The sequence below is a fragment of the Panthera pardus genome, unplaced genomic scaffold, assembly GCF_024362965.1.
Source record: "Panthera pardus isolate Hobbes unplaced genomic scaffold, ASM2436296v1 HiC_scaffold_26, whole genome shotgun sequence".
Classification (NCBI taxonomy): Eukaryota; Metazoa; Chordata; class Mammalia; order Carnivora; family Felidae; genus Panthera; species Panthera pardus.
In genome coordinates, this window is record NW_026526832.1 from 29,502,544 (window position 1) to 29,523,144 (window position 20,601).

At 41.3% G+C, this 20,601-nt stretch overlaps 1 protein-coding gene and 1 non-coding gene across 4 annotated transcripts in view; one reads left to right on the forward strand and one right to left on the reverse strand.

Moving 5' to 3' along the window:
• Positions 1 to 20,601, forward strand: part of NBAS (NBAS subunit of NRZ tethering complex) — a 329,555-nt gene that overhangs the window by 105,362 nt on the left and 203,592 nt on the right. For all 3 annotated transcript variants that reach the window (XM_053891145.1, XM_019451545.2, XM_053891146.1), the window contains 2 exons: positions 14,795 to 14,878; positions 20,201 to 20,354. In XM_053891145.1, the coding sequence (XP_053747120.1) occupies positions 14,795 to 14,878; positions 20,201 to 20,354 (238 nt within the window). The remainder of the gene's footprint in view (positions 1 to 14,794; positions 14,879 to 20,200; positions 20,355 to 20,601) is intronic.
• LOC128773723 (U6 spliceosomal RNA) lies at positions 198 to 303 on the reverse strand. The gene has a single exon (XR_008418157.1). It is a non-coding gene; the product is annotated as a U6 spliceosomal RNA (small nuclear RNA).

The following is a 20,601-nucleotide window of genomic DNA, read 5'->3' on the forward strand; positions in this document are numbered from 1 at the left end:
TTTTTTTTTTTTTAATTTGTTTTTAACATTTATTTATTTTTGAGACAGGGAGAGACAGAGCATGAACAGGGGAGGGGCAGAGAGAGAGGGAGACACAGAATCTGAAACAGGCTCCAGGCTCTGAGCGGTCAGCACAGAGCCCGACGCGGGGCTCGAACTCACGGACCGCGAGATCATGACCTGAGCGAAGTCGGACGCTTAACCGACCGAGCCACCCAGGCGAGGGCATCATTCTTGTGAAGCGGCCATGCTGATCTTCTCTGTATCGTCCCAATTGCAGTATATGTGTCACAAAGCGAGCACCAGAGATGAGATTTCTGATGTCCTTCAGATTGAATACCTTTCTAATGCTGGATGTACATTGATATTTTGGTTCTTTTATATTTAAAGTGTGTTTCTTTTTTTTTTTTTTTTTTTTTTTCAACGTTTTTTATTTATTTTTTTGGGACAGAGAGAGACAGAGCATGAACGGGGGAGGGGCAGAGAGAGAGGGAGACACAGAATCGGAAACAGAGCCATCAGCCCGGAGCCTGACGCGGGGCTCGAACTCACGGACCGCGAGATCGTGACCTGGCTGAAGTCGGACGCTTAACCGACTGCGCCACCCAGGCGCCCCTAAAGTGTGTTTCTTATGGACAGAATATACGGTTGACCCTTGAACAATGTGGGTGTTAGGGGCACTGACACCCCGTATGGTAAAAAAAAAAAAATCCACATTTAAATTTTGATTCCCTCCAAACTTAACTACTCATAGTCTACTGTTGAGTGGAGCACTTACCAATAACAAAAACAATGAATTAACACACGTTGTATGTTGTCTATATTATATACTGTATTCTTATAATAGGGTAAGCTATGGAGAGAAAATGTTATTTTAAAAATCCTCAGAGAAAATAGTTATAGGACTAGATTGTATTTATCAGAAAAAATCTATATAAGTGTGCCCACGTAGTTTGAACCGGCGTTGTTCAAGGGTCGACTGTAATTGAATCTTGCTGTTTTATCTAATCGGGGAATCTCTGCCTTTTGATGGTCATGCTTTGGCTGTTTATATATAATGCATAGTTCAGTATGGTTCAGTTTAAAGCTAACACTTTGGTATCGGTTTACCACTTGTTCCATTTTTTCTTTGCTTGCCCTTTTCTCTTTTCCTGCCCGTTTTAAGTTTATTTATTTATTTATTTTGTGATAGAGACAACCAGTGTGGAAGGGGCGGGGGGGGGGGGGGCGCAGAGGACCTGCAGCCAGCTCTGTGCTGACAGCAGAGACTCCGATGTGGGGCCCGAACTCCTGAACCGTGAAATCATGACCCGAGCTGAAGTCTGACACTTAACCGACTGAACCACCCAGGCACCCCTCCTGCTTTCTTTTGAACTGGTTCTTTTTAGAATTCCATTTAATCTCCCTTATTGGGTTATTAGCTATACTTTCTTTTTTGGTGATTGCTGTAGTGTTTACACTTCTGTAGTTATGATAGTCTACTGTCAAATAGTATAATAGAACTTCAAGTATAAGATGAGAACCTTACCACAGTATTTTTCCATTTTCTCCCTGCTGGGTTTTGAATAACTGTTGTCATATATTTAACTTTTATATATGTTATGAACTATACCTTTTTTATCATTTTTGCTTTAATGAGTAAAAATGGGGGCTCCTGGGTTCTTCAGTCAATTAAGCATTTGACTCTTGGTTTTGGCTCAGGTCATGATCTCATGATTCTTGGGTTGGAGCCCCACGTTGGGCTGTGTGCTGCCAATGTGGCATGTCCTTGGGATTCTCTGTCACTCTCTCTCTCTGCTCCTCCCCCTCCTCTTTCTCTCTTTCTTTCTCTCTTTCTCTGTCTCTCAAAATAAATGGATAAATTAAAAAAAAAAACAACAACTAAGGGGTGCCTGGGTGGCTCAGTTGGTTAAGCGTCTGACTTCAGTTCCGGTCATGATATTGAGGTTCATGAGCTCGAGCTCCACGTCGGGCTCTGTGCTGACAGCTCAGAGCCTGGAGCTTGCTTGGGATTCTGTGTCTCCCTCTCTCTTTGCCCCTGCCCTGCTAGCATGCTTGCTCACTCACTCTCTCTCAAAGATAAACATTAAGAAATAAAATAAGAATGAAATATAAAAAATTAAAAATGTGTTTTATATTTGCACATGTATTTACTGTTCTGCTGCTCTTCATTGCTTTTAGTAGATCCAAATTTCTATCTGGTATCAATTTTGTTCGGTCTGAAAGACTCTGTTTGGCATCTCTTGCAGGGCTAATCTGCCGGTGATGCGTTCTCGGCTTTTGTATGCCCAAGGAAGTCTTTCTTTTGCCTTTGTTTTGGAAAATGCTTTTGCTGGGTGTGGGATTCGAGGCTGTCACTTTTCTCCTGTTAGTCTTTCAAGGGTTTCCTTGCACTGTCATCTCCCGTTGTCCTTCATGAGGTCGGTTGTCATTCTTAACTGTGCATTTTTACAGCATGGGTCTTATTTTCTTTGGGTGCTTTTAAGATTTTCTTCATAACTCGTTTTGAGCTGTTTGATTATGATGCTCCTTGACGTGGTTTTCATCGTGTTTATTCTCATTGCTCCTGATTGAGTTTTCTTGGATCTACACCCAATTTAGGAGTTGCGTGCTTAGTACTTCTTCAGATACTGTTTCTCAGTCCACCTCCCCTCCTTAAAACACACCCTCTTTTCTGGGCCACCACTTCCATGTGTGCTGGCCACTTGATCTTGTCTTACGATTCATTTTTTTTTTTCGGTGTTTTTCTGCATGTCATTTTGAATAGTTTCTATTACTATGTCTTTGTAAATAGGTTGCTTCTGCAACGTCTGCTATTAATGCTATCAGTGCGTTTTTCATCTCTGCTGCTGAATTTTCATTCCTTGGAGTATGATTTGGATTTTTAAAAAATTCTCTATGTCTACCGCATGGTATATTGGTGTTTTAAATAAATTGGTAATTGTCCTGGTTACAGGCCATAATTTCCTGCTTTTTTACATATCTGGCATTTTTGATTGGATGCTGGACATGTGGGTTTGTTCATCTCACTAGTTGAGTTCCTATCCCGGTTGTTATGGAACATACTTTGTCCTTTCCCATAATGCACTTTTATTTAGTCACACTGTGTGTGTGTGCTCTAAAGTTAGCTTCTCTGTGAAGTTGGTCCAAAAGGATTTCTTAATTTACGATGGGTTAAATTAATCTGTAATGGGTTTCCTTAATCTGAAAATTATAGAAAATGACCTAGCAATACAGGTATAGGGCTATTTATTTGATATTTTTTGTTAGTGAATAACTTGGAGCCTGTTTTTATTCCAGGGTCAACTCCCTTGCCTCTTCCTGTACTTCTTGTTTCCGATTGGGTGAATGAGTGCTTATTAAGTAGTAGGAATCTATACTGAAAAATATAAGACCGGGGCTGCTGGGTGGCTCACTCAGTTAAGCCACCAACTCTTGATTTCGGCTCAGGTAACGGTCCTGGCAGTTTGTGGGTTCAAGCCCCGCATTGGGCTCCGTGCTGACAACACGCGGAGCATGCTTGGGATTTTCTCCCTCTCCTCTCTCTCTGCGCCTCCCTCGCTCTCACGTGCTCACTTACTCTCTCAAAATAAATAAATAAGGGGCGCCTGGGTGGCTCAGTCGGTTGAGCGTCCGACTTCGGCTCAGGTCATGATCTCGCAGTCTGTGGGTTCAAGCCCTGCGTCGGGCTCTGTGCTGACAGCTCGGAGCCTGGAGCCTGTTTCAGATTCTGTGTGTCTCCCTCTTTCTCTGACCCTCCCCTGTTCATGCTCTCTCTCTGTCTCAAAAATAAATAAATGTTAAAAAAAATTAAAAAATAAAATAAATAAATAAAACTTAAAAAAGAAATGCCATTTCCTCCGAATTCTCCAACACGTTGCTTTCTTTCTCTTCCTACAATCTCTAGTTTAACTTTGAACTTCATCAGCAGTAGAGATGTATTAGAATTACTTGCACTACAGTACCTGGACCATTGTCTTCTAACCACAGCCTGTGCAATTGACACGAGAGCCTCTCCCTCTTCATTTCTGGGGTTTCATTTCTTTAGATGCGACTGTAAATCAGTCTGCGGTGTAATTTGGCCTAGACCCAAAGAACTCATGATGGAAAGGCTGTGGATAGACAGATGTACAGCAACATCTTAAGGCAAACCACCTTTGTGCTTCTTTGTCTAAAGCTTAGGACATTTCACATCTCTGTGCTTCTGCGTACTCCTACACATAGGCCCAGAGTCACCTGCAATTTATAGTATTACAGTGTTCCTGAGGGCACGATATACAATAGGAATTTGTACAGTCCATTGCAGAAATCTTAAATCAGAAACATTTGAAAGAACACTAAAGTACATTGTCTAAATCTTTAGCCACAGAGCAAGCATAATGATCTTAAGCTGTAAATACCCCTGTAGTTCAGTGGTTGTTTTTGTTTACTTATTTATTCAAATTCGTCCGTTGGTCCTTCAGTTTGTCCATCTATCCATCCATTAAGTATTTAGTGAGCTTTCCGTGAATGCCAAGTATTGTACTAAGAATATAAAAATGACTAACACTTGGAAAGAACTTATAGTTTAGTGAAGGAGCAAGACACAAGTAAATAATTGTGCATATCTTACTTATGATGAGGCTATATCTCGATAAACCCATTGCTGAAAATACTAAGTCAAAAATGCATTTAATACACCTAACCTACTGAACATCATAGCTCACATTAGCCTTCCTTAAGCATGTTCATAACACTTAATGCTAGCCTCCAATTGAGCAGAATCATCTAACACAGGACTGTCTTATAATAAAGTGGTGAGCCTCCTCATGTAATTTATTGAGTACCGTACTGAAAGTGAAAAACAGAATGGTCACATGATTACAGAAGGGTTGTAAGTAAATTGGTGGTTTATCCTCCGTGATCGCTTGGTGGACTGGGAGCTGTGGCTCCCTGCCGCCATCCAGGATCGTGAGAGAGGACCATTACCGCATGACCCTAGCCCAGGAAAAGACCCGACTTCAAAATCCAAAGTACAGCTTCTACCAAGTGCATATCCCTTTCACACCATCGTAAAGTAAAATAATTATAAATTGAACCATTCCAAGTGGAACCATCTATCTGTAATTCTGTGCAATGACAGCAGTAACGGGAATACATACAAAGCTTAGTCTTACGGAAGAAAGTCAGGGAGGCTTGATCTGGGAACATCACAGAAGGTTTCAGTTTTTTTTCTCTTCTAATGATCACTGCATTGATTGGCCCAATTAAAGACAACATTGTAAATATGCATTCCGTGGACCAAGACTACTTTTCTATCCATTCAGATCAGGTTAAAGTGCTGAATTTATAATTTTTATGAGTCTTTAAATATCAATCTACATTTTTTTCTTCCTGTTGCCACTGTATACAACTTGGCTTCTGAAGTGTAAATTTTTCTTTTTTTTTTTTTTTTGAAGAGTTTTTCAAGAGTTAGAGTAACACAGTGCTTCCCTTGTGAAGCATTGCTAATTGCTTGATTGAATCACTTTGCTGAGATTTTTCTGTAAGTGAGGTACTGAGGGTGTAAAGTGCCCCTACCCTGAAACCCATGTGTACAGATAATCTGAGTAGCAGTGAGGTATATGCTGTAAAGGAATCAGTCCTAGCTATGTCGTCTTAATTGACTTTTATAGATTTCATTTATTGGTCAGATTAATTTTTTTCCTTTTTTAAGTTGAAATATAGTTGACACACGCTGTGGGTCAGATTAGTTTCAATGTCAAATTAGTTTCACAACATAGTGATTTGACACATTTATACATTATGCTGTGCTCACTGCAGTGTGCTTATCGTCTGTCCCCATACAGCACTGTTACAATACCATGGACTATATTCCCTGTGCTGTGCCTTTATTCCCGTGACTGATTCATTCCGCATCTGGAAGTCTGGATCTCCTACTCCCCTTCACCCATTTTGCCCATCCCCCACCCACCTCCCCTCTGGTAGCCATCAATTCTCTGTATTTATGGGTCTGTTTCTACTTTTCCTTTGTGTATTCATTTGTTTTGTTTTTCAGATTCCACATATAAGTGAAATCATATGGCATTTATCTTTCTCCGTCTCACTTACTTCACTGAGCACAAAACCCTCTAGGCCCATCCGTGCTGTCACAGATGTCAAGATCTCAACCTTTTTTAATGGCTGAGTAATATTCATGTGTGTGTGTGTGTGTGTGTACAGTCTTCTTTATCCGTTTATCTATTGATGGACCCTTGGGTTGCTTCTGTATCTTAGCTATTGTAAATAATGCTGCAGTAAGCATAAGGGTGCACATATCCTTTCAAATTAGTGTTTTCATTTTCTTTGTGTAAATTTGCAGTAATGGAATTACCGGATCATATAGTTTTGAGGAACCTCCGTAGTGTAATCCACATTGACTACGCCTGATTTGCATTCCCACCAACAGTGCATGAAGAAGGGTCTTTTTTCTCCCCATCCTTGCCAACACTTGTTATTGCTTGTCTTTTTGAGTCTAGCCATTCTGACACATGTAAGGTGATATCTCATTGTGGTTTTGATTTGCATATCCCTGATGATTAGTGATATTGAGCAATTTTTCATGTGGTTCAGACTAAGTTTTGTATTTTGACTAAATCTTACCTTTCCAGTTCTTAAGGGTTTTTGTTGTTGTTGTTGTTGTTGTTTGTTTTTGAGAGCTCCGATTTTAGAATTAAGATAACATCACTGGATCCGTTCCTACTGATAAATCATTTATGCATTCACTCAGTAAGTCAGTGAAGATTTTTGAGTCCATGTAGTTTACTTTTCTGCAAATTTATAATTGTAATATGTAGCTTATGGGGTGTTTGAGGAGGAAATGAAATAATGCGTTTATAAATTATTATTCATGTAATACTATGCCTATATTACTACTAGGAGTTGTGATGGATGCGAAGGAGTACTTACAAGAATGGAATATTTACATTAAAATTTTTTTAATTTATTTTTGAGAGAGTGAGTGAGTGGGGGAGGGGCAGAGAGAGAGAGGGAGACAAAGAGGACCTGAAGCCGGCTCTGCACTGACAGCAGACAGCCCATTGTGGGGCACGAACTTGGAAACTGTGAGACCACGACCTGAGCTGAAGTCGGACACTTAACTGACTGAGCCACCCGGGGTTCCCCTGGAATATTTACTTTTAATGGGGAAACAAAATATATACTAGGAACTTAAGAACATAATAGAGAAGTACTCCAGGAAAATCAGAGAAGAAGGTACCACCTGTATATTATCATAAGGTTAAATAGGAGTAAATGCCAGATGAATTGTCTAGTTATTAATAGTGAGAATTTAGGAAGAAAGCAATCTGGCCTGGGATGGTCTGAGAACATCCGTGAGAGGCGGGGATTTGAGCTGGAACAGGTGGGAGTCAGATGGGTAGGATATCCTAGTGCATGAGAACGCAGGCTCTGGAACCAGGCTGTTGGGTTCAAATCCAGCTGCAACTGTTAGTTGTGTGACTTTGCACCTTAGTAAACATCTCTGTGCCACTGTTTTCTCTCCTGTAAAAGGGCAAAGATAATGTCTGTCTCTTGAGACTGTTGACTTCATGTATTCATGAATATGTATAATTGCTTAGAACTTTGTATTTGTGCTCATACATAGTAAGCATTATGTCTGAAATGTCCATTCAATGTAGGTCTAGAGGTAGGACTATGCACGATCTTGAAGGGTGTCAGTGGGGAAATTACACTTCCTGTGGCTTGGGATCTGCACAGGCATTATTTTGCCATTTTATTTGGTTATATGAATAAAAGGAAGATAAAAAAATTCTTTTCCTCTCTAATCCTTTTGTTCAAAGTCTCTTAGCACCAAAACCTTACAAAGGTCAGAGCTTGTAATATACGGTGATACAATTCATAAACATTTTGGTACATTTCTTTAGTTTTGTAGTTGATAAATTCAGATGTCATATACTTCTATCTTTGTCCTGGAAGGTTTTTCTGGTTTAATTAATAGACCAAAGGAGATTTGTCAGGGTCTTGTTATCTTCAAGTAATGTGAAAGGAGAGTTTTGCTTTTATTCTCTCTACTGGTTTTATGTCAGTCTAAGTAACAGAACAGGGAGTGAAATTGGATTTCTCTTGTGTTACTTCCCTGATGGTAGTTGACATGTGTAGTTTTGGGTCTCCCCGGGATGAGGATCGTCCTCATCAATCCTTAGTTGGCTCTTAGACCTCAGATCTTTCGGTATCATCACATGTGATATAGGTTCTCCCCTTACTGCATGAAATCCTGGCAGTGCTGAAACTATAGTTGAGTTTATGCTACAAATGAAAGTCATAACTTACCAGTTTTAGGTTGAGCACTTATTTCCGATAGGTGCAATATTATAAATATAAATATGAAAATCATCATAAAAATAAAAAAATAGAAACATTTATAAATATTGGTTGTGTGTAGTACCAAATGCTGAATGTAAAAATTACTACATAAATGTTTTGTTTGGGGGATTTTTTTTTTTAATGTTGTCTGTTTTAGCTTATTCTTAGTGAAATATATGCCATTGAAGTTGGGTTTGAGAATGCCTTTTTTTCTCCTAGTAACTTTCCTTATAGCAAACATGAGTATTCGTTGTTCGGGGACCTTGAGTGCCTCTTCCTCAAAATCAGGGCCCTCTGTCCAAGGGACAGGTGACGGAGGTGGTGGTGTAGGGGATAGTTTTCCTATCACTGACCTCTCTCTTCTGTCGCCCCTTGTTTTATTGACAGCAAACATCTCTGTGAAGAGTAGCCTTTTTTTTTTTTTTAACGTTTATTGATTTTTGAGACAGAGAGAGACAGAGCATGAACGGGGGAGGGTCAGAGAGAGAGAGACACAGAATCTGAAACAGGCTCCAGGCTCTGAGCTGTCAGCACAGAGCCCGACACTGGGCTCGAACTCATGGACCGTGAAATCATGACCTGAGCTGAAGTCGGCCGCTTAACCGACCGAGCCACCCAGGCGCCCCAAGAGTAGCCTTTCTTAACCTTTCTGACAGTTTCGTGCTTTGGAGTTTGTGGCTTTCCCTTAAGTGTCAGTGATTTTACAGACCAGTTCTCCTCAGAAATAATCAAGCCACCCTTTGCCTGTGGTAAAAAATTTATCTTCAAACTTTGCGTTAAGCATTTGGGAGAAAGATGATGCCTTTTGGTTATTGTTGCTCATTTCTGCCTCATCGATCAGCTCATCACTTCTTATCACTGCGCATTGCGTTGGCCAGGTGCCATCTATGGAGGCCGGTGTCCGCAGACTTTATTGCACTTGTTAGGTATTTGTCAGTATAATCATTGATGTTATTTATGTGGTGTTACTACTCATCATCAGGTAGATCTTGAAACGTCACCCAGTTACATAGATCTTGTACTTCACTGCCCATGAAAACCTTGCTGGTGTTGGGAATAATGATGCTTTTTTTAATGGTTGGACACTTTTTATATACCAGGTACTACTCTAAAGTCTCTAGATGTACTAATTTGATTCTTCCCAAACCCAAGTGAGTCTAATACTATTATTCTATTTCACTCATGGGGAAATTGAGGCACAGGCAGGTTGAATAACTTGATCAAGACCTCACAGCTGTGCAGGGTGGCGTTCTGTCACAGAGGTTAGACTTTGGAGAGCATTCTCCTAATTATAATGGATTACAGTTCAAGAATGTTTGTCTAGTTTTGTCTTCATTTGGGGCAGATAATATTACAGTATTTAACAAATAGAGTACACAGGTGGGTCCCAGGGGTATAGCTGGTGGGGACAGGGGGAGAGTCCAAGTCCTGGAGTGGTGGTGTTTTCACTGTGGTCTCTCTCACACATTGCTAACATCCAAGAATACTGGGAAGTTTCAAGATAGCTCTTTAATCTGCTGGATCTTCTAAGTCATTTATTAATGAAACTGAATCCTGTTGTTCCAGAAGAGAACTCTGAATGATGCCTTTAGATAGCATTTTTGCAACTTGGCATTCTGAATGATAACTAGCTTTTTGATTGGTTTCCCATTGAGTTTCAGACCAGTTTGATTTGTTCAGTGATGGTAACCACAGAGTAGTTATATATGTGGGCTCAAATTATTATTTTTTGTCCTTTATTTACCAGAACATTTTCTTCTGTGCTAAATAATAGAAATAAATTTAACTCCACATATTAAAACCATTGCATAAAAGGTAGCAATTAGTAGTAACATGCAGTCTATTTATCCTTTTGTTTCCAAGTCATGGAATACAAACAAAAGAACTTTTTGTAAGTTTATTCTTCATAAAATTTCTTTGAAATAAAACATTTATATTTAGTGTGGGAAATCACTTGTGAGAGAATAGTCGGACATAATAGAACTTGCAATACTCATTCCTTTCCTGCTGACAAATAAATGTTACCTTCAGATGAAACCAGCATGTTTATTGTTTGGAATAAAACAATGAGCCGAGTTCTCATATAAAGAATCTTAAAATTAAGCAGCCATTACTTTGTAAAGAGGTCGTTTAAGTTTACCACGGTCTTCCTTTTTTTAGTGGGGGATGATACATGTTAGGTTTTAAGATGTCTTAGGCCAAGTGGAAACAATAAAAGACCAAGATGAAATCAAGTGTATGTACACGTTCTGTGTTGATGGGACTTGAGATTCAAAGTGTAACTTTTGCAAGTCACTCAACTTCCTACAACTGTTTTCTGGGTTTTCTTGAACCACAGTGTCACCAACCCCATTTACAGATTGATTCACATGATTCCTATCTTCAGTGTGAACAGAATTAATGAAATGCTATCGCTCCACTTACTTTATGAAAGAATAAGTAGCTAAAACTTGGGCATGTTAACAAAAGTAATGGTATAAGCAGTTATTTTCAAGTGTGAAGAATGGTGAGATTTAGAGAAATAGGTATTCTGAAGTTTTCTCCCCCCACCCCCGCCGCCCTAGAACACGACATGTCCAGCCAGCTGCCTAGATGAGATGTGAGCCGTCACTGGCATGGCTCGCTGTGTCATCAGGGTCGTGGGCTCTACAGGAAAGCATTCGTGTTCTCCCTCGCAGCTCTGCAGACTCCATACACACATAAACACACACAAACACACACACTTCCTTGGCATATCTATGTTTATGACTGGATTGTGCCCCTTCATTGCTTTATTCCAATTTTGAATTTCTGTGATACTCAAGAGAGCACTTTCATGAAAGAATTGACTATAGATGAGATACAGTCCTCACTTAAGAAATCTTTGTGCTGTTATTGAATAATTCATTTGACATATTATTTTAGAGCCTGCTAAATGCCAGGCACTATTTTAGTTATTGAGGCAGTGGACAAAATAAACAAACGTTCTGCCCTCAAGAAATTTATATTCTGGTTGAGGAGGAGATCTTGTCTCTGAAATGCTGTTATTTGAAGCAGGATAAAGAACTTAGAGCATTTTTATAGCAAGCATGTTAAACTCCTAAAATTTGTTTTAAAATAACTTGGTTTGTTGAAACATTCTGTAAGGAAATGAGAGAGTAGAAGGAAGGTTTTTGCGTTTTGTTTTTACATAAGTGTTGGTGATCAGACCTAAGGTCTAGCCGTATTTGGTAGAAGCTAGCTTTATCATATCAGTAATCTACTCGTATTGAGTTTGGTTTTATTTTGTAGTTTAAATATGCATACAACTGGTCCTTACTGGGTTGTCTAAAGTTAAATTTCGGGAAGGCTCAAATGACCCCTACCTGCCACCTACAGATCTTGCCTGGTGACTCATAGGTGTGGAGCAAGGCAGTGGTGACAAGAGAATGGATTTGTGGCTGGGGGCTACACTGGAGCCCCTGGGCCCTTTCTACAGGTAGTCTAGTGTGCGAGCTGGAAGTCCGTCCACATTTGGGGTTCTGATTGTCATTTACTAGTTTTATGAGGACGGACAAGTTAAGCCAGGCCTCAGTTTTCCCACTGTGACATGAGGAAGATCATATCACCAACTACAGTAGATTGGCGGGACTAAATGAGGGTTGTGTGTGAAATGCATTTCATCCTGTCTAGTCCATAGTTAGAGCTCGATGAATGTTGCTGATCATCGGGGGTATGCTAACAGTAGTACGAGTAGTGCTGTTACCGTGTCGGTGGTGATCAGCACATTTAGAAACCTTCGGTTGTGCTCTTCCTTGAAAATGCAGCAAAAATGCTTTAGTAACTCAGGACTCTTCAGGATGACTTTTTGGAGTGCACCTCAGAGCTGGAACTTACCTTTAATACGTGTTTTGATAAAAATAGGTATGTTTTCATACCCATTTCTGTTCAGTGAAGCTTCACAAAGTTTTATAGCTTTCTAGTCTTTACCAAATGAATTATTATTTTGCTGAGGGGGCCCACGCCACTATTAATCATTTTAGTAATAACCCTTGTATCTAATATGCACTTTGTATAGAAAGTACAAATCTCAACTTGTGATACATTTTTTCTAAAATTCTTTGAGAAAGCATTTTGTGTAGCTATGGAACCGTGTCTGCTTTAATTAGAAAAGGCGGTAATCGTTTGTTCGTTTTTTTTCCCTCTTGTTCCTCAGTTCACTGCTACAATTTATTCTTCTGTTGGAAGAGTGAACATCGTCATCATTGTTGTATCCCCATGTTCTCTTTTGCTTTCCATTTCAGTAGCCTGTGGTAAAGTATTAGCTATCGACATGGAAGGAAATAAAATAGTTTTTTATTGGGTGACAAATAGTGTGATTGTGGCATCCATGCTAAATAATCATCTGTGTGATGCAGAAATTTAAGAAAAGAACTCAGATACCTTCAAAAATGTATCTGGTCCACAGTATGCAAGATCTGTACACGCTAGCTACAAAGCGGGTAAAATACTGTTTAAAAAATATAGTAACGTACATTTCTTTTGGTCTGTATCTAGAGGGGAGTTTTGACTTTGGATAATTTGCACCAGTAATAACTTGATGGGAATGCTGTTGATCAATGCACAACACTGCCCGTTCTCAGACCTTTTGGCTTCCCTCTTCTACTTGAAACCACCCCACGGGCTTGTCCAGAGAACTAGTCCCTCCATTTACATAGTATTCAAATGTTTACAAAGTATTTCTTGTGCAAGGCATGCCACATTACCTAGTAAGAGAGGAAGGTACAAAATACAACCTGATATCAGGAAGTGCAGTCCTTTCTCTGGGGCTATGATAAATTTTAGAAAATTGCTACCATGAATACTCAGAAGTAGAGAAAATGTTTTGTTGAACTATAAAGCAGAGCAATTGAAATTTGTTCTTACAATTTCTGTCTTCTTGGGGAAGGAGCTTGGGTGGCTCAGTTGGTTAAGCATCCGACTCTTGGTTTCGGCTCAGGTCATGATCTCACACAGTTTGTGGGATTGAGCTGCAGGTCAGGCTCTGCACTGACTGCGTGGAGCCTGCTTGGGATTCTCATTCTCTCTCTCTCTCTTTTTTTTCTCTTGCTCTGTCCCAACCATGCTCTTGTGTGTGTGTGTGTTTGTTCTCTTTCTCCCAAGATAAGTAAACATTTAAAAAAATTGTCTTAATTCCAGATGTTTCAGTTGGCATGGGCTTATGGACTATTAGGGCCCAAAGGGACCTTCGAGCTCGCGTTTGGAGCGCTTCGCTTTCGAAAGGCCTGTGCCGAGGACCGCACAGCTCGCTGAGACGCTGCCAGCCTTCAGTCTCCCGGGCTTCCCGATGCGCGTGTTGCTCTGCTCTGTTCCCGCACCCTACTGTCTTTACCTTGCTTTTCTGTCTAAATTTATTCCTAATTCCATCCAATCAGGCCTTATTTTTGCCTTTTTTAGTTCTCCTGCTATCATCTTTTGCTGATACACTTTCTTTCCACTTCTATAGAGAAATAAATGACATACATTCCTGTAGAAGTTGAGGGTCCACAGCACGATGGTTCGATTATTAATACATTGTGTATTAATACATTAATACATTAATTAATTAATACATTAATACACATTAATACAATGTGTATTAATACATTAATACATTGTGAAGTGATTATCGCTCTAGGTTCAGCTAACATCCATCACCTCCTATAGGTAAAGTAGGAAAGACGAGAAAGAAAAAAATGTTTCTCCTTGTGACGAGCACTCGGGATTTACTCGGGATATATTTCCCCATATATCCTGCAGCAGGGTGAACTCTCTCGTCATGTTATACCCTCCATCCCTAGTGCTGTTTTCCTGGAAATCTGCATCTTTTAGCATTGAGTGTTATTTTTAACCTGCAAAATCATTTCTTCCCTCAATATTTACCTCCCTCCAGGTCTGTACTGTCCAATACGGTAGCCACCATTTAAATTTAAATTAAATTTTATGTGGCTATTTAAATTTTAATTAGCACTATTTAAAATAAAGTTCTCTTAGCCATATTTCAAGTGCTTAATACACGTGCATGTAGCTACTGGTTACTATGTTGGATAGCGTAGTTACAGAACATTCCTACGATCACGAGAAGTTAGACTAAGCCTTTCGAGGGCATGGGAACATGTATGTTTACATTAAGAACGTACAACACGGGCTCTTGATGAAAGCTTTGACATGGGTGAATGAGCATATACCTGCGTTGTCCTTCAGTTCCTTGCCAATTTTTTTGTTTTGAATTATCCTTTTCTTCTTGAACCATTTTCTGATGCAAGAGAGATCGACCATTTGGTATTTTCCACTTACGTATTGTATGTAGCCTGTATTGCGTTTGACTTACTTACTATGTCATAAACGGGAGTGGAGGTTTAAGGTTGTGGAGAAACTTTTTGCATCATGCTCCTTGTGTAGCCAGTCACTGAGGTAATGTGTATTTCAAATCCTTTCTTTTTTTTCATGTAAGTTACAACGGAGACTCCTTGGTGCTCATTCCCTGGCGTGAACACAAACACCGGGAGAAAGATTGGTGTGAGGAGCCGGAGCGCAGGTAAAGGGTGCGCTGGCGCGGGGGACCTCCGTTCCTCTGGGACGGGCGCGCAGAGGGCCTGTGGACGTGCATGTGGTCAGCGATCACCTACTTGACGGTGGTCCCTGATGTAGGCAGTTCAGGTGCGGTTGTTTTAAACACTTGGCTTGATTTTACTCCATTATGTGACAGGTTTGTTTTTTTTAATTTTTTTAAATTTTTTTATTTAGTTTTGAGAGAGAGAGAGACAGAGTATGAGAGGGGGAGGGGCAGAGAGCGAGGGAGACGCAGAATCCAAAACAGGCTCCAGGCTCTGAGCTGTCAGCACAGAGCCCGACGCGGGGCTCGAACTCTCAAACCGCGAGATCATGACCTGAGCCGAAGTCGGACACCCGACCGGCTGAGCCACCCAGGCAGCCCTATGTTACGGGTTTTTTTAATGGAAGAATATTAAATTCTACAAAGTAAATATTCTAAACAAATGATCCTTATATAGCAGCTCTTTTCATTTTAAAGTATTCCTTTAATTTCGTTCTTGATTCAATTTGCGTTTTTATTTTTGTGAGACTTAACCTTAGAAAGCCTGAGAATGTGGAGGCATCAACTACTGGTGAAGGGGTGGGAGAGGAGGTTTGGGGCTGAAAGCAGTTGAATTCCCTTAGTCCTCACTCCTCAAGGTCAGGAAAATGTTCTGTCACCATCTAGCCTTCTGTATTTCCCCTGCATGAAATCAGATGTTTATTTTTTGGATTCATGAATTAAGGCAGAGAACCTCCAGGATGATCCAGAAATCCTCCAGCTGCCTGGGCATTAGGCACAGCGCAGGGTGGGGGTGGAGTGCTGGGGTTGAAATTCTGAGCGTTCAGTGAAAATCTATGTCTGAATGTTGGAGCCTAGGGGTACCCGCCCCCTCCGAGCTCCTAGAGTGCAGGCATATTCCCCAAGTAGAAGTTGGGAGAGTTCTTTTCTAGAGAAATGGAATCGTGTCTGAGAAGAGGCCTCCAGGTATTGAGATATTAGTCCCAGAAGATCAGTGCATTACCTGGTCACAGCGAAGCCAGCAAAAGAACGAGTCCTGTCAGCACACTGAGCTTCCCGGACGTTTGAGGGTTGGCGTCAGTGGGCAGGACAGACAGGAAAGGCAAAGCCAACAGAAGGGGGAACTGGAAGTCAGAGACCACACAAGAAGAAAACTTCAAAAATTATAATTAATGTTGCCCATGAGATAGGATACTGTAGTTGTGAAATAACAAAAGGATTTTATAAAACAGGGACAGAGAACTAAGAGCACTTTGGGAAATAAAAAAATAAGATAGTTGGTGTCTAACAATTAGGAGAGTCGAAAGATAAAAGCAAAGAATTTTCCCAGAAAGTAGAATAAAACTATTATAGAGCTAGATAATAAGCAAGCAAAGATAAAAACAAGCTTAATATTCAAATTACAGGCATTCTAGAAAGAGATGACATATCATAGAAGGGAAGAAATAAGAAATATTTCAAGTCTAGTATTTAGAATTGAAGGCTATGAGTTTTCACACTGAAATGCCCACTACACTAAAGCATACCATCATGACCTTCCCAAATATCAGGGGCACAGTCTACCAGAGAGGAAAACATATTCCATAAAAGGAAGTTTGAATTAGAATGACCTCAGACATCTCCAGAACAGCACTAGGAGCTAGAAGAAAAACTTTTGCTGGAACATATTTTTTGATCGGGAATCCTGATGCAGCTAAAATCCTCATTCAAGTACGAGGTTAATCATGTAAGGTCTTGTAAAATTTACCATCCATGTACATCTCATTCCAGGAAGCCATAGGAGATGTGTTTTATTAAAATGAAGGAGTCAATTGAAAAAAAGAAAGCCATTAGATTCAGAACTGGGCTCTAACATAGGCCATGGCAGTGAGAAGGCCTGGGATGACAGCTGTGTTCTTGTCGGGTGAGAGAGCAGCCAGCACAGACTGGGAAGGGGGTAGACGGCTTCAAGAGCCGGGTGTCTTGGAAAAATTTTCAAAATGGAACTGGTGTATTATCTGATGTATTTGACTATTTGGGGAAAGCTTTTAAATTTTGCTATTAATACATCTTTTGGAGAATTTGGAAAAAATAGCGATGAATGCATATGGTAGTGAATGAGACACGTAGGACAACTGGCGTTTATTAACTCCAGAAAATGAAAAGTTGTTCAAAAAGAACAATAGTTATGATAATGTACCACGTGGCTCAGGAGGAGGTAACATTCACATAATCAGAATGTAGATAATTAGTGGTTTAATCCAAATTGTGATATAGCCACAGTGGGAGGAAAGAGTGTAAGGGGAGTGGAAGGTTGTGGTTTAAGGCCGCCCAACAGCAGGTAGAGTAGAGAAGTCAGGGAACAGTCCCACACACATACTGTTTGTTTGGATGTGTAGAGGAAAATCCAGGAACGTGGCTGAAAGACATGGAGGGGGACAAAGATGTCAACTGTGTATGGAATCGCTGGCTTTTTGATAGGACTCTTTTCATGCTTTTGGATTTTTGAAGCTATGTATATGTACGGTCTGTCTGATAAATGATAAAAGCCCGTAGTGTTGATCATTGCAGATGACATTCGAAAGCTCTCTAATGTTCGTGCTAATGTTGGCCGTTTCTCTTTGTTTTGTTGTATTTTGGATATCTGAGATAATGGAGTAGGTAACTCTTAGGTACCTTTTATCACCCCCCAAAAGTTTTAGTGTAATAGCAGTTGAATATTCTGCTGTGTTTTTGCTGTTTGCTTTTTAAAAGCTGTTTTTGATTTTCATTTTTAAAAATCAGAGTTGTATATATTTGCAAGTAGATTAAAATTTTTCTACGAAGCTGTGGTTAAAAAAAAAAAGCATCAAGAAGATGGGCTTTTCCTTTCCGGATGGGCTTTTGAGAGAATAGCACCGGCGGAGCATCGCACCCTTCATCCCACGCTTCCAGGTCCCCGCGGCCTGCGCCTTTGCTTGATTCTAGGTAGATGAAAGGCATGAGGGCATTTCCTCTCAGACCGACCACAGCGAGCCGAAACGTAAGCCAGGCTTGCTGTGCCAGACGTCCTAAAACTAGAAATGAAAAGTCAAAAGTTTCACAGAGGAAAAGATGCTTTTGAAGTTGGTACAGATGTTCAGTATTCCAGGACATACCGTGTTGCTTATCCATTTAATTGGCGTCTGTCCTCTGTTAGATGCGAGAATACCAAAGAAAAGCAGATGCGGTCCCTGTAACTCGTGAGGCTTATAACCTGGCGGGGAAGATGGTCCTGTTGTAGATGACTAATGGGATGAGGGCTAGGAAAGACAAGGGCTGGGGCGCCGGGGGCCTGTAGCAGGGAGATCTCAACTTGGTGGAGGACAAGGAAGGTTGTCCTGGACAAAATCTTGTGAAATCTGAGATTTGAACAGTGAGGGCGAGTTTGGCAAAAGAGAGGGAGCGTGTTCTAAGCAGAGGGAAAGAGCGTGTTGGAAGGAGGCTCAAGGCGGTGCCCTCTTTAAGGGCAAAACAAGGACGTGGATTGCTGAAGCACCCAGGGCAAGAGTGAGATTGGCACCAAGAGGAGGCTAGAGTATTTTGTGGCGGATCACAGGCTTTAAAAGTAGGCATGGATGATGTAGCCACGTTTCTGTTTTTAAAGAGGTAACTCTGTTACCTGAGGACATCGTGAGTTCAGTTTGGATCTTGTTGCATTTGAAGTGCCTGTGAACCATTGAGGAGCAAAAAGCAGGAGAATTTCAGAGCTTCTGAGCGGAGGGTGGGTTCGGGGTAAAACATGGTCATTGTTGTAATAATGTGTGTGATAGATGATATTGTAGAGTCAGAGGTGAGACCAAGGGAGAGTCCAGAGTGAGGAGAGAGGAGAGAGCCGGACTGGGAATTTGGAGGAGCCAGGATGCAGGGGTCAGCTGGAGGGGCTATCCGAGCAGAGGTGACTCAGAAGGAGCCGGCAGGAAGACGAGGCACGGCAGGCGGCACCACATACTGGAGTGAGGGAAGGGAAGCCTGTTTCTGGAAGAACGTGGTGAGATTCCATCAAACGGTGCTGAGAGGGAAATACTAAGGACTGAAGAAAATACCAGGGGACCTCAGAGTTGCTCATGGGTATTTTTCCCTGCTGACATGTGTGGCTTTAATGATTTCGGGGTATGTAGGTGACTTTTCTCGTGGTAGTGATGGGAAAAACCACTGGCCAGAAAGTGAATGTCGGTTGTGAGACCAGCTGGGCAGAGGGCTGTACGCTGTCTGAGGCATGTGGCCAAAATGCCCAGATATTTTATGGGCTTTGTGTCTGCTCCTACATTACAGCTACTAACAATTCCAACAACAATAATACCTGTAAGTAAAAAATTAAGCACCCGCTCTGTCGTACGATGTTTTATGTCTACTTCACATTATTTTGAACACTCTGGCATAGTATTTACCCGTTTTATCTGAATAAAATGAATCTAAGAGAAGTGTTAGCTCTATAATTTGTGCAGTTTCATGCCTTTCAGCAATGGCATGCGCTTCAGTTCTGACCCCAAAGCCCCTTGCCTTGATGGTCCACTTGGCCGGGATCATCCTCCCAAAAACTCCTCATAATTTGTGATCCCTCGGGTGTCATCCATGCACACATTCCTCTTGGTGTTCTTCTTTTCCTCCTCCTCCTCCTCCTCCTCCTCCTCCTCCTCCCCCTCCTCCTCCTCCTCCTCCTCCCCCTCCTCCTCCTCCTCCTCCTTCTTTTTAATCTACGGCAACCGGCCTGAAGTCGTTCCTCTCTTTGCAAATGTCAGTAGCGTACTACATTGCTGATGCCTGCTGACAGTATATTATCAATGTAAATAAGGCGTATTTCCTTTGGTTTTTATGAACAGAGAAAACCAGGCTTCTGAATTTATATTTGAGTCAGAATCGCCTGGAGGTGTTTCACCTGAACGAGGCCTGGCCGGCCATCACAGGTAATTTTGATTTGGTACGCCTGTGGCCGGCACCCAGCCGTAAGCGTTTCGTAAAATGTGCCTCCCAGGCTGATTTTGATTTTGTTAATACTGCATTGATTTGTGGCATAGCTGTTTTGGTGTATCGTCCATTCTGATTTTTTACATTGGGAAGCCTAATAGGGAAATAGATTAGGCATCCCCCACATGTCCCATTTATCGTGTAAGTGTGCACATAGATACGGGAAAAGATACACGCAGACACCCTCCCCTTTGTACACACACACATACACCATACCCCCATCTCTGTGACCGCTCCCTTCCCATCCCTGTTCCTGTCTCTCTCTCTCTCTCTGACTTGCACAAAATTCTAACTTTTCCCAGCATTCCAGTGACTAATTGTTCCTTTTGTGCCTCGCAGAATGGTGGTCGAGCCGCGTCTGCAAGATGAAAGTGAATTCTTGTATGCCGCACAGCCTGAGTTGCTGAGGTACAGGACGCCGCCGCTCACGGTAGAGAAGGTTGTGGACTGGTATCAGACAAGAGCAGAGGAAATAGAGCATTATGCTCGACAGGTGAGGGGCGGACGACAGCCGCGACTCCGCGATGCCGGCAGAGCCGCGTCAGGCCCTCAGGATTCAGGGCACGTCGTGGCAGCTGACGGTGGTGCCAGGGAGCCTGTATTTGGTTTGCAGAGACGAGATGAATCTCTCTTACTACTTTTGTTCTTTTATCCTTTGCCTCAGAAGCTCTTGTGGCCTTTCTAGGGATTCTTAAAGAGCAAATACACGTAAGAAAAGTTGCTCACCTTACTCTAAAATC